We start from the raw sequence: 16,176 nt of genomic DNA, 5'->3' as shown, positions 1-16,176 counted from the left end.
CCATTGCTTGAAATTTCTGTTCACCGCACAGGCAGTTAATAGGACACTGCATTAACAGGTGTTTTTCCTAACATGCAGTAAATGTATTTTAAAAAAAGAAAACTAATCCAGCCATTCCATCTAAGGACTGGTAGCTGCATCATTATATTACATTTTTGTCCTTGGGTTTTTATATATGTTAAGTACAGATAGGTTAGTTTAGAATCACAATCATACAACATTCACAAGTATAGTCAATTTTCTTTTAATAAAGGGCTGGATTTTAGTTTTTGTAAAAACTATAGTTTTCTCCCCTGGGCCCCAAAGTTGTTGAATGAGCCACTTTAGAAAATATGATCAGTTTTTTTTCTCCATGTATATCATTAAATCAGTCTTACCACTAAGTTATTTGACATGAAGGCCTCTGTACTACAATATACAAGCAGTGCACTGCCTAAGTTTTGCAAATGCATGCTGGACCATTACAATGCACCTCTTATTTTAATGGATTCCACAGGACCTAGATGGAATGTTGTGGCTATAGTTTCAAATAGTACGCTATGGCTGTGGTTTAGGGGTTGGTAAGGTTTCATGTTTTAATAAATGTAACCCAGTACACACAGTCAGTCTCAAGCAAACCAAAGCAAGAGCCCTTCATACCTGCCCCTAAAGATGCTGAAACAGCGGAAACATCGTCATCTATCCACCAGCAGAATCCCAAGCCAGCTGACATAAAGCAATAAAAGAGTTTTATATGGAGTCATACATTAACAGAAACCAACCTCAAGGAATACACAGGGATCCTACTAAACTACATAGTACAAAGTGAAACTCCAGACAAATAGCCAACACTTTAACTTTAACACTTTAACACAATAAACACTTTAAATACATATATAGTATTGTACAAAAGTCTTAGACAGGTGTGCAAATATGCTGTACATTAAGAACACTTTCAGAAATAAAGGTGTTAATAGTTTATTTTTATCAATTACCAAAATTAGAAAAAAAATGTAAATGAACTGAAGAGAAATCCAAATCAAATCAGTATTTGGTGTGGCCACCCATTGCCTTCAAAACAGCTTCAGTTCTTCTAGGTATACTTGCACACAGTTTTTGAAGGAATTCAGCAGCTAAGTTGTTTCAAACATTTTGGAGAACTAACCACAGGTCCTCTATGGATGTAGACTGCCTCAGATCCTTCTGTCTCTCCATGTAATCCCAGACAGAAATGATGATATTGAGACCATAGGGGCCAAACCATTACTTCCAGGACTCCTTGTTCTTCTTTACGCTGAAGATAGCTCTTAACGACATTGGCTGTATGTTTGGGGTCATTATCCTGCAGAAGGATTTGAGGCAACCTACATCCACATAAGATATGTGGTTAGTTCTCCAAAATGTTTGGAACAACCTGCCTGCTGCGTTCATTTAAAAAATGTGTGCAAGTGTACTTAGAAAAATTGATGCTGTTTTGAAAGCAAAGGGTGGTCACACCAAATATTGGTTTAAATTTCTCTTCTGTTCATTTATTTATTTTATTCATTTTGTTAATTGATTAAAAATAAACTAATAAACTAATAATGTTATTATTGCTGAAAGCTTTTTTAATTTACAACATTTTATCACACCTGCCTAAAACCTTTGCACAGTAGTGTATGAGAACCAACTTACCTGTAAACCAGACACCTCTGCTGAAATGCACAGCCAGCTCCTGGTCCTTTAGGCAAACTTTTATTGCATTTACTAAACTAGCCTGATCTCGGACAGGCCAAAGCCTGTGATTGGACAATGAAGGAAAAGCAGCACGTTAATGATGTAATCACTCTGCCCTACCAACCTGTATGCATATCTGTGCAAACAAATATGCATACAGGCTCCAAGGCTCAGGGTGATGCTGTGCAGAGGATTAGAGGAGACTGCCATCAGGACAAATTTAGTTTCTTATGCTTGTTCTATGTAAAATAAATATAATGCTTATTTAGTTAACACAACTAGAATAAATGCTGCTTTTCATACTTTTAAGTAGCAGTTCACTTTAAACCCAGAGATTGCAAATCAAAATACATAAATACAAAAATATAGGCTGAGCAATAATAACTGATAATGCATCTCACCTTATGGTCCCTTTCACATGAGCCATCCAGTCGGGTCCACCTGTCTATTTTTCAGGTGGACCCGATGGGACCCTCTATTCTCCTCTTTAGGTAGTTGAATGTAAATGGCCTTGTGTCTGTTTACACCTGATTACCTCCAATCTGATCCAATCCGGCAAAAACAAATGGATGGGGATCGGCTCCCCTCCCTCTGGCTGGATTGCATAGGAGGGCAGTGTAAATGGACAGCTGGTCTTTTTACATCCGACTGCCCATAGAGTAGAGCAGATGGTCTCTGTGTCCACTCTGCATAAGCAGAGCAGACACCGACCTGTCATCTGGCCATTCAGCTCTGCTCAACTCAGCAGGGGATCAATGGTGAGCAAAACCAGTTCCGGCCCATGTAAAGGGTACCTTAGAATAAAGAAAATAAGTGGAAAACCACTATTATCTGTCATCTGAAATCATGATTCATTTTAAAATTTTGTAGCAGTTTATGCAGTGTTATAGTAAATACTTCACTTACAGGGCTTGACATTGAGTATTTACTGTGCATAGCTGGTATAAGATACAGGAGTAAAAATGGTAACAAAATGGAACGATTTAAAACATTCAGTGACCTAGCTTTGCCAATAAGAAATCAGCCCTTGTAGTTAAGTGTCACCATAGCAAAGCTGATTTGTAGCTGGATGCTACAGATAATTACAAATCATTTATAAGGTTACCAAATAAATCTGACCAAGAAATATAAAGCCATTTAATAAATTAGAAGACACATAACTATGACTGGTGCATGGGTGCCCAAAGCAATTTGAAGAGAGGTGGATCTGGGACTGCAAAATTAAGTTTCTATAAACATTTGTGAAAGAATTTGCCTCGAGGTCTGGAGTGCTGTCTGATGTGTGTGTGCCATTGGAGCCCCCCCTTTCCCCAGGTTTTGACCAGATCCTTGAATTACTACCAGGGTCCCCTATTTCTGATGTGATATTCACGATATGCGCATTTAACTTGCGCTTCTGGTAAGTGCAAGCACACTTCATTTTATATTGCACAAGAAGTCACTTGCACAGAATCCTGATTTCACTGTGAATACTGGAATTGTCGATTCAACATTTCACGGATTTCATCCATTCACAATTTCACTGGACTCTTACTCTATCATGTTTTTTATGCTAATAATGCTTCATTTTTATATCTATATCAAGGAACAATCATGTTGATCCTGTTATTTAAATTTATATTATTACATTCATCCATTAACTGGTTCACTTGTCACTTTATTTTTTATCAATTTTATGCAAGTTTTACACTTGCAGGCTATGTACTCAGTCACTTTAGTTGATAAGCGCTGCATTTATGTTGTACATTGAATGACTGAACTGGAAAAGAAAGTGAAGTAATTGTGATGCCAACAAACCAGGTCTGCATTGTAATTCCAGGTAACTGGCTAAGCAGGTATTATAGCTATTGGATCAACATATTTTCCAGGCAACTGACAATTTCTTAGTTGGGTGAACAACGACAGCCTGCATATCTTTTTCAGTGGAGATTTCCTGTAACATTAGGCAGGTACATGGTGCAACTGGCTGAGTTTGGTAGAAATAAAATCTTTTGGGCAAATTAGTAGTTTCCATAACACAAGCATTATTCATACTTAGTAAATGACCTGTAAAAATAAAATCTGCTGGTGAACAGGTGCTGATGAAATTCTTACCATCATCTGTGATCCTTCATCATGATTGGAAGTGTACTGAAGATTGCTGCACCATGCTGTCTCAGCTGATATGTCAGGAATGTGGGTTGCAAAAGTTTCTGTGTCTTCGGGGCAAGGAGGTCCACAAACATTATCAAAGCTATCCATTCCATCCATGCCTTTGAATGGCTTCTCCCCAAGAGACAGAGAATTCAGACTTTCAGGAAATACATCACTGAACTGTCTTTTGTAAGGGTGAAACTGATGTTTTCCTTTGCCAAACTTCCCATAGCCATTTTCAGTGGACTCCTCACAACTGTATCTCCTATATCCGTCACTTGGAGAGGCTTTGCTTGGGAATCTCATGGGAATGTGGTCCTGGGGTGATAAAGAGAGATCAGGGCTCATGGAGGAATCTGAACTCTTCCTTTCAGGCTGACTGTCAGAGTCGTGTGCTTGCCCTCCATAGTTGTCCTGAAATAGTCAAATCATTGATTGGTAAACTTAAAAAAAAAAACACCAAATATAATATTTTCTTGACAGACCATATACAGTAGGTCTTGTACAGGGTATACACATACCATCTTTCTATCAATTTCAACTGTTTTTAATAAGTGTAATTGCAACAGTGATGAAAGGGGTCATTGTAACCTTCCACCATTTCACCAACTGCCATACAGAAAAAGGTAGTCTTTATCTGTTTGATGTTGTTTTGTGATTACAAGTGGTTGAATGCTCTAGGAAATTGCCTTATGTATGTTCAGCTTTAGGTTAGGGTATACAAATTGCAGATGTTACACTATATATGGTCTTATACATAGGATGGCATTTTTCCATCCCTACAAATATACCAAATAAACAAAGGTCAATGCCCATTGGACTTTTTTGAGAATGCCACACAAAGTAAAAGAATAAAACTATATACAGTACATATATACAAGATACATTAAAACAAATTTTCAGCACATTTCATGAATCAAAGTTCACTTCATCAGGAGCAACATTTGACCCAATATGAACCAAATTGCAAAAAAGAGGGGTTAAAACAAAGACAGTGGATGCATGAGGGCCACTGTTCAATGTCTGTCCCAGGGGCTGTGGAAAGGGCAAGGAAACACACACCAAGTCAAGCATAAAGGTCCAATGGAGGAAGGTCGAACCCCCAAAAAGAAACGGCAGATAACGTAGGAATGGCAGATGACATAAGAAAAGTCCTCTGACACAGAACAGTCAGACAGAGAATCCCCCATGGATCCCATAATCCACCAATATTGCAATTTTTGTACGGGGCTTTAGCTATGTGCTTCCATTTTAGTAAATCAGGGCTCTATTTTGTATAGTAATCCAGTATATAAAGATTTATCTCCAGCAAACCCATCTGTTTATAATGAGCTCTTTACTACTTACATGGGAAAATTGCAGACATTTCTGAGCCAACAACAGACTTCTTCATCAATCAACAGCGAAGGGGGCCATTAGTGGTTCTGATTTCTTTAGTTGCTGTTTTTAGGTAACTTTTATGCAGCTAATAAAAAGCTCATTGATAGAATTTTGGTGTGCTGGGGGTGCCGCTTTATCTGCTGAATCAATACACAATAGTGCCCTCCTTTGCTTTGTTACTACTGCACCTTTTTGCTCTGTCACTATTGCACCCTCTTGTATCAGGGGGCTCATTTAGAGTGTGTGTAATATACAGTTCATGTTTGTGTATGAGACAAAAAGTGGGATTTAAATTGGGGGGCCGCTTCCTAGGCCTCTCATCCATCCTTTTGTCACCTTGACATTGCACTGGTGGCTTTCACTGTGAAAGCCTATGCGATACCTTGGAAATCTTGTAAAGTTTTAACAATAGAAGAATCAAAGATCCCAAGTGCAACGTGGCATTAGGCATCATGGTCAGGAAGACTGGGTGTAGTAAAACTTTGAATGAAGTCTAAAGAAACCTAAAATCATTAGATGGTAATTTTTTTGATCCGATCATCTGTGAATAATGAACTAATGTCTATGAGGCAGTGCCCAAGAGTCCCAGACAACATTTATTTGAGGTAAAAATATTTTGGAAAGTTAGAAAGCCTTGTCGGTTACTATTGTTTTCACCAAGTTGAGCATGTGCTTGAGATGGTCTACATACTTCACCCCCTTCCCTCCTCCATTCCTCAAACTAATAAACTAGTGCATCCAGTACATTCCTGTTTAGGACAAACTGTCAGATAGTTGTGCATCTGATCTTTCACTGATATTTATATTCTTGTTACAAGGAGAACCCTTTAATACAAGTTTTATAGTCAAATCTCTGTATACACATACCTGTAAAATTGTGTATATAAACAGAAGCTGCAGATGTGCAATTTCCGAGAATGTGTTGCAGATATTGTAGTATTAAAACTCATAGCTCTCATAGTCCTGGATTGCTTAGTTAGCCTTTCTGCTTTAAAGCCCAAAGCAGTGCTGCATTCCTTAAATTCTAATCGGAGTTGCCTTATCTTGTATCAAGTATATTTGTACGTGACAGTTCTGTTATTATATCTTTGGATCTTTGGGGGTCATTAAAAGAGCACAACGAAAAAAAAAAGTTCATATATATATATATATATATATATATATATATATATATATATATACAAACAGTATCTATACCTGATGAACCCCAACTACACCTGCAAAATGAAAGAAAAATAATATCGATATGTGGGTCAATTTACAGCCAAGAGGTGCCTAAGGCTCCGTATGTGCTAGAACCTTTTAGCAACTTAAATTATGCATTCCACTTTATGATGAACAGTTTTACAAGTAATGCTCCCAGATTACTGTATGTATCCAACCTAGACTTAAAATGCATTGTTGTTGCACGTTTATACTGTTGGGATAATTTACATACTTTATTCTTTGTAAATAGCAGTGTAATCTGAATTATTTAAGGCCAGTATATAGCATCAAACAATAACACTACAGCACTTGTTCAGTTTAAATAAATCTTAACAATAATTAAAAAAAAAAGCTTTCAGAGTAAAAATAAAATAAAATAAAATTATATATATATAATTTAAAAAGCCATTTGAAAGGTAATGTTAATGAAAATTTATCTATGTATCTTTCCATTTAAAACTGCAGTCAAATCTGTGTTGCCTCCCTACCATCATAACAGATGAGGATAGCCCAGGGGTGGGCAAACTTTTTGACTTGAGGGCCGCAATGGGTTCATATATTGGACCCGGGGGCCGGACCAAGAGTAGATGAATGATGTGTATGTGTCATCCATAGTAAGTATAGTAATATTCCCCCATAGTAAGCATAGTAATTAATCCCCCATATAGTAATTCATCCCCCATATAGTAATTCATCCACCATATAGTAATTCATCCCCCATAGTAATTCATCCCCCATAGTAATTCATCCCCCATATAGTAATTCATCCCCCATAGTAATTCATCCCCCATATAGTAATTCATCCCCCATAGTAATTCATCCCCCATATAGTAATTCATCCCCCATAGTAATTCATCCCCCATATAGTAATTCATCCCCCATTTAGTAATTCATCCCCCAAATAGTAATTCATCCCCCATATAGTAATTCATCCCCCATAGTAATTCATCCCCCATATAGTAATTCATCCCCCATAGTAATTCATCCCCCATATAGTAATTCATCCCCCATAGTAATTCATCCCCCATAGTAATTCATCCCCCATATAGTAATTCATCCCCCATATAGTAATTCATCCCCCATAGTAATTCATCCCCTATATAGTAATTCATCCCCCATATAGTAATTCATCCCCCATAGTAATTCATCCCCCCTATAGTAATTCATCCCCCATAGTAATTCATCCCCCTATAGTAATTCATCCCCCCTATAGTAATTCATCCCCCATAGTAATTCATCCCCCATAGTAATTCATCCCCCCTATAGTAATTCATCCCCCATAGTAATTCATCCCCCATATAGTAATTCATCCCCCCTATAGTAATTCATTCCCCATATTAATTCATCCCCCAAATTAAGTCCCCAAGTCCCCCCTGTGTCAATTCACTTACCTTTGCTCCGCGCGTTCCTCTCGCCGTGTTCCCGCGCCGTTCCGGTGTAGCATGAAAATCTGTCTCCTATGAGGATCTGTCCCCCTCGACGTATCTGCGCATGTGTCAGTTTCAGGCATTAGCAGGCGATCGGCGATCTCCGGCACATGCGCAGATACGTCGAGGGGGACAGATCCTCATAGGAGACAGATTTTCATGCTACACCGGTCTTCAGGGCGGACTGTGAGAGGAGCCTAGCGGGAGCCTAGCTCCGCGGGCCGGATTAAAAGGTCCGCCGGGCCGTATACGGCCCGCGGGCCGTAGTTTGCCCATTGCTGGGATAGCCTGTACCATGTTTAATTACACCATTCTTCTAGAAATCTAATTTAATGATTGTGTAAATTAAGTCTGAACAAAACTTGTAGTCAGTTTACAGACATACTCTGGAATAATTTTCCCATTAGCAGATTTCTAAGACTCTTGCACATTCAAAGGAATATAGATACTACAGATTGTATCATTACAATACAGGGAAGACACTCCATTTTGGCATTCAATTTTAAAAAATACTGAAAAAGCTTACATTATTAGCTTTAGAACAGCCTTGCTCTAAAGTTCTACTGACAGCCTAAAGATTTACTGCTGCTTAGGGGGTCTGGGCTTCAGCAAAATGGCATCCTCCAGAAAGAAGAGACAGGAGCAATGCTGGAAGGTAATTTACAGCACACTCTAGTTTTGGCAGCATAAGTCTTAATGTGGAATATATGCTAAGGAACATTATTTTTAATCAAGTTGTTATGGGTAAAGTTCCGCTTTAACACACAAAAGCAAATACTAACCTTTTTACATCATTTCACCATTTCAGTAACAAAGTGGAAACGATATTCTAATAGAGGAGTCCCTTGCCCCTAATAGAGTGCCTTGCCTTTTTTGGCTGGCAATAAAGATGCCACATGTCCAAGGCTGGAGAGGTGAAACTGCCCTATAGGAGTTCATAAGGATTCACTTATGAACTTCTATGGCCTAGCCAGCGTCGAGACTGTAAACAGTGCAGCCAACTGTGATCAGATTCAGCTAAGTAGAAATTTGGAGGGGGAGGGGGGGATACTTTTTTATTGATAAGGTAAGGAAGACAGGCAGTATAAATGCACTTTATTCTTTAAGCTGGCGATACATTATATAATCTTATTGTACAATTTTCATTCAGATTTACCAAAAACCATCTAATTTGAGGTCAAACCTAAACAACACTTTCAATTTGTATCCAGTCAGGCAGTCCCTTGCACTACATAGTTGAAGGTAAATCTAAAGTAGATTGTACAGAAATTGTACAAGAAAATTGGACAGTGTATGGCCAGCTTTAACCTTCATTCTCATTGAGGCAAGGGTAGTGAGATTGGCAGACCAAAGCCTTTTCTCTTAGTAGCATTATATGATATGTACAATAGAAAGCCAAGATTTTTAGGGCTCCTCGGATCTCTGCTTAGTATGTAAAGTTGCACTCAAACACTTCTAGGTACCCGAATTTGACAGGTACCCGCTCCCACTTACGGTCCGATCGCCTAGGAGATCGTAAACGGAAGGTGTCCTCCCTCCCTCCCTGTAGTCTTTTGGGACACGTGACAGGTCCCAGAAGACTACAGGACCATTCATGAAGAACAGTGCTATTCGCACATGCGCAGTGGGTACCCGATTGTGAAACCACAAGCTATCACAGCCGGGTACCCACACTGAAGATGCTGGCCTCCTGGAATACAGGACGGCCAGGGAAACGAAATGCAGGGGACACACCACGGGACCGAGGGACAGGTAAGTGGCTGTTTTTTAAAAGTCAGGAGCTACAGTTTTTGTAGCTGCTGACTTTTATTTTTTGACAGGGTGAGTGGAACTCCACTTTAAGCAACTTGAAATAGTAACAGGGTCAGTTTAAAGTGTATCTAAAAGTGTATCCGACAAGGGGTTCTTATTGAAGTCTATCATTTTCTTAGGGAGGTTTACTTGCTGTATTTCTCTTGGTGAACATTGGCACCAGGCCTGAAAGAGAGGGAAAATCCAACATTGTCACCAGAACAGGAACAGAGGAGAAATCTTCCAGTGAGTACTCTTGTTGCAGTGACTGCTGTCTCAGAGGGCATTACCCTCTTCTTGTAAACATTTTTTCCCACTTTCTGTTATATCTACAGTACAGACAGGGAACTAAAATTTCCCCAATTGGACATGGATAGCAAAAAAAAATTTGAAAGGGGATTTAAACATTTCTTACTCTACCAGAATAAAAAACAGTTTAGCTTTATATTTACTTAAAGGTCACTTACTAGTTGCTGGTAAAAGTTGACCGCCAGGTAAACAGCTAAATACTATATGTTTTTTAAATGCATGTATGCTGTTTTACTCAAAAAGATTTGTATTTCTGTCCATTCAGATCTGTGATACACACAACCTTGCTAGACTGCTGAGTCAGGTTAGTGAGCTGATTTTAAGCTGCTCCTTTCTCCATTTTAAATGCTGCTCAACCAGGGCCGAAACTAGGGGAGGGGGGGGGGCATGGGGAGCATGTGCCCCAGGCACTACATTGTGAGGGGCCACCACTGGCTCCCATAAAAGTAATCTAGCTTGTCCCAACTCCCAGCTAGTGCCATCCCCAGTGGAAGCACTCAGCAACAATGTTCCCAGCCCTGTCTATCCTCCTATCACAAACCTCTCCTTCTCTTCTATTTACCCACCTGCCCCACACCTCAGCCCTGCAGTTCCATGTGGCTCGTTTTTCCCAGCTGGTCAGCCCAGTCCATGAACATCGTCCGCTGCTGGGATGCAGTTTCCCGGTGGGGAGGAGGCACAAGCTTTGTATCCCAAACCTGCTTACTATATTATTTATCTATGCTAAATATATGAACATACACTATATTGCCAAACGTATTGGGCCGCCTGCCTTTACACGCACATGAACTTTAATGGCATCCCAGGCATTCCAGTCAATATTGAGTTGGCCCACCCTTTGCAGCTATAACAGCTTCAACTCTTCTGGGAAGGCTGTCCACAAGGTTTAGGAGTGTGTCTATGGGAATGTTTGACCATTCTTCCAGAAGCACATTTGTGAGGTCAGGCACTGATATCAGACAAGAAGGCCTGGCTCGCAGTCTCTGCTCTAATTCATCCCAAAGGTGTTCTATTGGGTTGATGTCAGGACTCTGTGCATGCCAGTCATGTTCCTCCACCCCAAACTCGCTCATCCATGTCTTTATGGACCTTTATTAAGCCCAACCCCTGAAAAACAACCCCACACCATAATCCCCTCTCTACCAAACTTTACACTTGGCACAATGCAGTCAGGCAAGTACTGTTCTCCTGGCAACCCCAAAAACCAGACACGTCCATTGGATTGCCAGACAGAGAAGCATGATTGGTCACTCCAGAGAACATGTCTCCACTTCTCTAGTGTCCAGTGACAGTGTGCTTTACACCACTGCATCCAACGCTTTGCATTGCACTTGGTGATGTAAGGCTTGGATGCAGCTGCTCGGCCATGGAAATCCATTCTATGAAGCTCTCTATGCACTGTTGTTGTGCTAATGTGAAGACCACATGAAGTTTGGAGGTCTTTAGCTATTGACTCTGCAGACAGTTGCTGTGCGCTTCAGCATGTGCTGACCTGGCTCTGTCATTTTACGTGGCCTACCACTTTGTGGCTGAGTTGCTGTTGTTCCCGGTTGCTTCCACTTTGTTATAATATCACCAACAGTTGACAGTGGAATATTTAGCAGCAAGGAAATTTCACGGATGGACTTATTGCACAGGTGGCAAACTATCACAGTACTACGCTTGAATTCACTGACCTCCTTAGAGCGACCCATTCTTCACAAATATTTGTAGAAGCAGTCTGCATGTCTAGGTGCTTGGTTTTATACACCTTTGGCCATGGAGGTGAATCCAATGAGTTGTAGGGGTTTTCCAATACTTTTGGCTATATTGTGTATGTGTTATTGTTATTCAGGAGACATTTAACTTAGTTGTTACATATTATAGCTTGTTTTAGTTTTAGCATGTAATGAAGACCTATGTACAATAATGTGGCAAAATACTCTCCCTGCATGCTATAATACATATAGGACTTTTTATATTTCTACATGTGTTATTACTTTCCTGGGATATACTGCTCATTTATCACCCTCTATGTCATATTGTGTTGCCCATCTTATTGCCTTCTCTGTGACCACACTGCAGTGCCCAACAAACACCAACCTCTGCCCTGCTGACACCATCCACTGCCCTACTGACACCATCCACTGCCAGCCATGCCTGCCACTCAGTTATGGTAGTGTTCACCATCCATTTACTCACGTGATCTGTGTCTGACCCCTGTGCCCTCCCCCTCGTGTAGTCTATTCCTAGGCTAATAGCTCATTAAAATATAAGGGTGTGTGAAACCATTCATACTTTCTTTGGTTCTGAAGAAGAGGGTTGATCCTCGAACCGCATGGGCCTTTGGATGCTGAAAGGGCTTCCCACAGCACTGCTAGAGTACCGTGTACAGACAGTCTCTTCTGTATCCTTTTATATGCCTATGCTTGTCATACGTTTGTGAGTAGAATACCTTTTTTAATATTTCTAAATAAATTGTTATTTTGACAAGGCACTAGATCAGCGCACCCTCCTTTTGTTGTTGTTTCTAGAGTTTGTGAGGACGCCCACAGTCCTGTGAGGGCAGCAAAACCTTTGGTACCATACCTAATAGCTGGGCTATGTCCCAAGCATCACACCTAAGCACAGCAGGTTATTACTAGTATTTCCACATACTTCGTGTGTAACAGCAATTTATGTTGAAAATGGGATCTCAACAATAAAGTAAGTAGTGGTGATCAGAAGGGTTACAGAGACAACATTGACACCAAATAAAATACAGTAAGACCATATCACACAAAAAAGAGCATGTCTAGAGTTTTTACAATCTCAATCCTCTAGCGTAGCCAAGGCATTGCCCAATTAGAAAAGGAGACTCCTTTCTTACAATAAAAATATATTTTGGAAAAAAAAGAAAAGAAAAGGAGACTCATGCATTCTACTTGGGTGAATAGGAAGAATTTTATCCCTTGTTGTGTCTATTGTAAATTTACACCAACATCATGGGCAATTTTACTCTCCAGGAGGTTATACAGAATGAGAATATGGTTACAGTATAATCTAGTTGTATGCAGGAGTGTACAATTATTTTAGGCAATATTGCCATTTAGTAAATTGCATGCGAATACCAATCAAACTTGAAAACTTCAGCTATCTCTAAATATTCACAAAAGATTCTCTTTTTACCATTGTTAAACAAGAGGCCAGTGAGCCAGTCTGATCCTGTATTCCATCATCTGATTGGTTTACTGGAGAACAATCACTGTCCAGAGATCCTGGGGTGAAAGTCATACTTGATTGATCCTGCATCAGTGAAGATCCCACAAGGTCCTGACTGGGTAGAAATCCTATAAATAGAACCAGAATACCATTTAGTATTGATTGTCAATAGTGATTAACGTGCAGTCATGAGTTGGCATCAGTAATAAATGTGCAGTTGGTGAGTCATGATGAGTTCGATATAGTGGCAAATAAACTGCTGATGAACATCTTGCATGAAAGGGGTAAATTGAAAGGCAAATTCCGGTGGTATAGTCCACAGTACATAACACACTGGTATAGTAAGCTGATAATTTAGCAATAATTCTACTAGTTTTTTTATATCGCTGCAAAGAAATACAACATTTATTACAAAAAAAGCATAGTAGTTCTCAACAAATTGCTACCTGACTATGTCATAAAACTGGACACAGAAAAAAATCTTTATAATTTAACATGTATGTAGACCCAAAAAGAAAAATGTATTATAGTACAGCTTAGCAGTCTTTAGATGCCTGTTTTAATTTACTTTTTTAGGCTTTTTTTCCCTTTATTCGTACCTGATCTGGCCAATAAAACACTTCCCGTCCTCAGGTGATGCTAGCTCACTGTACTATATAGAGGAGCAGCATCGATATCCTAGAACAGAACTTCAGAACATCCTCTCTTTTGTTTTCCTTAACATGGGGTAAGGGGCTCTGTAGTTCTATCACACTTTCTGATAACACTGTTTGCTGTTGAGTGCAGCACTGGATTTCTGGCAGGATCTATGGGTATCCTTCTGCACTTGGCAAACTATATAACAAAACACTTTCAATGCAGTATGTAATAAACCAAAGTTTCTTAAATAAGGGACTTTTTTTGTTATGGTTTACATACCCTTTAAAGGAGAAGTAGTGCCAAATCTCTTTGGGCCCTACTTATCCTGTAGGTCACAGGAGTGCACTTTGTTTGCACTCCTGTGACCCAGATTCTGCTAACAGCAGGCTAAAGTCCACTGTCAGCTGATGTGACTCAGCTGGTCCAGACTCTGGAGGGATCCTGACATTACTGTTGGAATCCACCCAGATGACTGACCGGCAGCTGGCACAGCCCAGCACTCCAGTGAGCTCAGGAGGGGCAGAGCAGAGAGCTGGTGATTAACAGTCACCACCCTCTGCTCACTGAAGACCGAGAACCAAGTGATCAGAGGTCTTTGACCGCTCTTAGAGGCGGTGAGGGACATATACAGCATTGGACCAATGCTGCAGCCACCTAGGTGAGTATGTAAACATAAAATTAGTGAAGCGCTTGTATCTCATGAATACAATCATGTGTCTCCATAAAGTATAATAGTAAATCAAAGTGACCACGATATATATTAAAAATATGTGAACTCCCTCTAGTGGATAGAAAAAATAATGTCAACCGAAATGACTATAATGGCTAAATATCACACATTAAGAACCTAAATAAGTAGCGCATAAATCAGATATACTAAACAAAGTATATATACATGAAAACAGAATAATTGGCCACATACAATGGTGTCTAAATCAAACATAACTAATATATGCCATAAGTGAAAAAGACAATATCAAAGGTGAAAAAATATTCCATGCATGTGACTGTGCTTTAAGCTGGAACACACACGTGATCTCCACTTCTAAGTGCAAGTACTCTCCTTCAAATGGCAGCAATGCCTGCTCACCTCCCTTCCTCGACCCACACAGGGCCTCAAAGCAGTTACCACCTCAGTGGTGTATTCCTCTGGCAGACTCCTTAATCCTCCTCCTCTCTTATGCAACTCATAAAAAGATAAGAAAGCCTTCCATAGTGTAGTAAGTTTTAATAGGCAAAGTAAAAAGTGACAAAGTAAACCACTCACATGCTCCTTTCCATAAACAAGCGTTTTTCCCAGCCTGTGGGTAGATATGCATGCACCTGGGGGAATCCAATATGGCCACTGTGTCCGGACATACGTCACCAGGAAGTAGACAAACCAGAGGTCTTTGACCGCTCTTAGAGGCGGTGAGGGACATATACAGCATTGGACCAATGCTGCAGCCACCTAGGTGAGTATGTAGGTTTGCTTTTTTCAAACCCCATACATCTCTTTTAACCACTTGCCCTCCTGAGGATTTACCCCCCTTCCTGACCAGGCCATTTTTTGCATTACGGCGCTGCGTTACTTTAACTAACAATTGCGTGGTCATGCAAAGCTGCAACCAAATTAAATTTATGTACTTTTTTTCCCACGAATAGACCTTTCGTTTGGTGGTATTTGATCATTTGTGCATTTTTTATTTTTTGCACTATAAAAAGAAAGACTGACAATTTTTAGAAAAAAAACAATATTTTTGACTTTTTGCTATTAAACATGTCCAGTAAAAAAATTAAAAAAATCTAATTTTGTCATGAATTTAGGCCAAAATATATTTTGCTACATGTCTTTACTAAATAAAATCCTTATACATGTAAATTAATTGGTTTACGTGAAAGTTATAGAGTTAACGATGGTGTTATATATACTGGAATTTTTTTTTGTACTAGTAATGGCAGCGATCAACGACTTATAGCGGGACCGTGCGGCGGGCATTCTGACAACGGGGGGGAACTGACTTGGTGTCACTGACATCCCCAGTGACACTAATACAGTGATCAGTGCTAATAAAAAGCACTAACACTGTACTAATGGCACTAGGCAGGAAGGGGTTAACATGTTGGGCACTCAAAGGTTTAATTGTGTGCTGTGTGTGTTTCACAGTAAGCTGTGTTTGTGCTTTCAACTGTAAGCACACTGCTTTTTATGGCTCTGCTATGCGGAGGCATACATAGCAGTGTGCAGGTGCTGACAGGGGAGAGAACTGTATTGTTTACATACAGTTCTCTCCCCCGTTGGTAATACTTGGCGATCACGGGGTGGCGACAAGTAATCACCGGCTGGGACCCAGTGATTGACAGCCGAGACCATGGATAGCGGCACGGGTAGGGCGTGCGCACGTCTTACATGTGCCCCCTACTTGGAAATGCAAAA

The 16,176-nt window shown here is 40.0% G+C and overlaps 1 protein-coding gene across 1 annotated transcript in view; it reads right to left on the bottom strand.

Annotated features, from left to right (window-relative positions):
* FOXN1 (forkhead box N1) overlaps positions 1 to 16,176 on the bottom strand; it is a 126,509-nt gene that overhangs the window by 34,566 nt on the left and 75,767 nt on the right. The window contains exons 3-4 of the mRNA XM_089693613.1: positions 13,089 to 13,249; positions 3,790 to 4,242 (exon numbers count right to left, since the gene is read on the bottom strand). Of these exons, the coding sequence (XP_089549739.1) occupies positions 3,790 to 4,242; positions 13,089 to 13,249 (614 nt within the window). The remainder of the gene's footprint in view (positions 1 to 3,789; positions 4,243 to 13,088; positions 13,250 to 16,176) is intronic.

The sequence above is a fragment of the Staurois parvus genome, unplaced genomic scaffold, assembly GCF_062004578.1.
Source record: "Staurois parvus isolate SC_StPar_1 unplaced genomic scaffold, SC_StPar_1.0 ptg000635l, whole genome shotgun sequence".
NCBI lineage: Eukaryota > Metazoa > Chordata > Amphibia > Anura > Ranidae > Staurois > Staurois parvus.
This window is presented reverse-complemented; position numbering and strand designations above follow the sequence as displayed.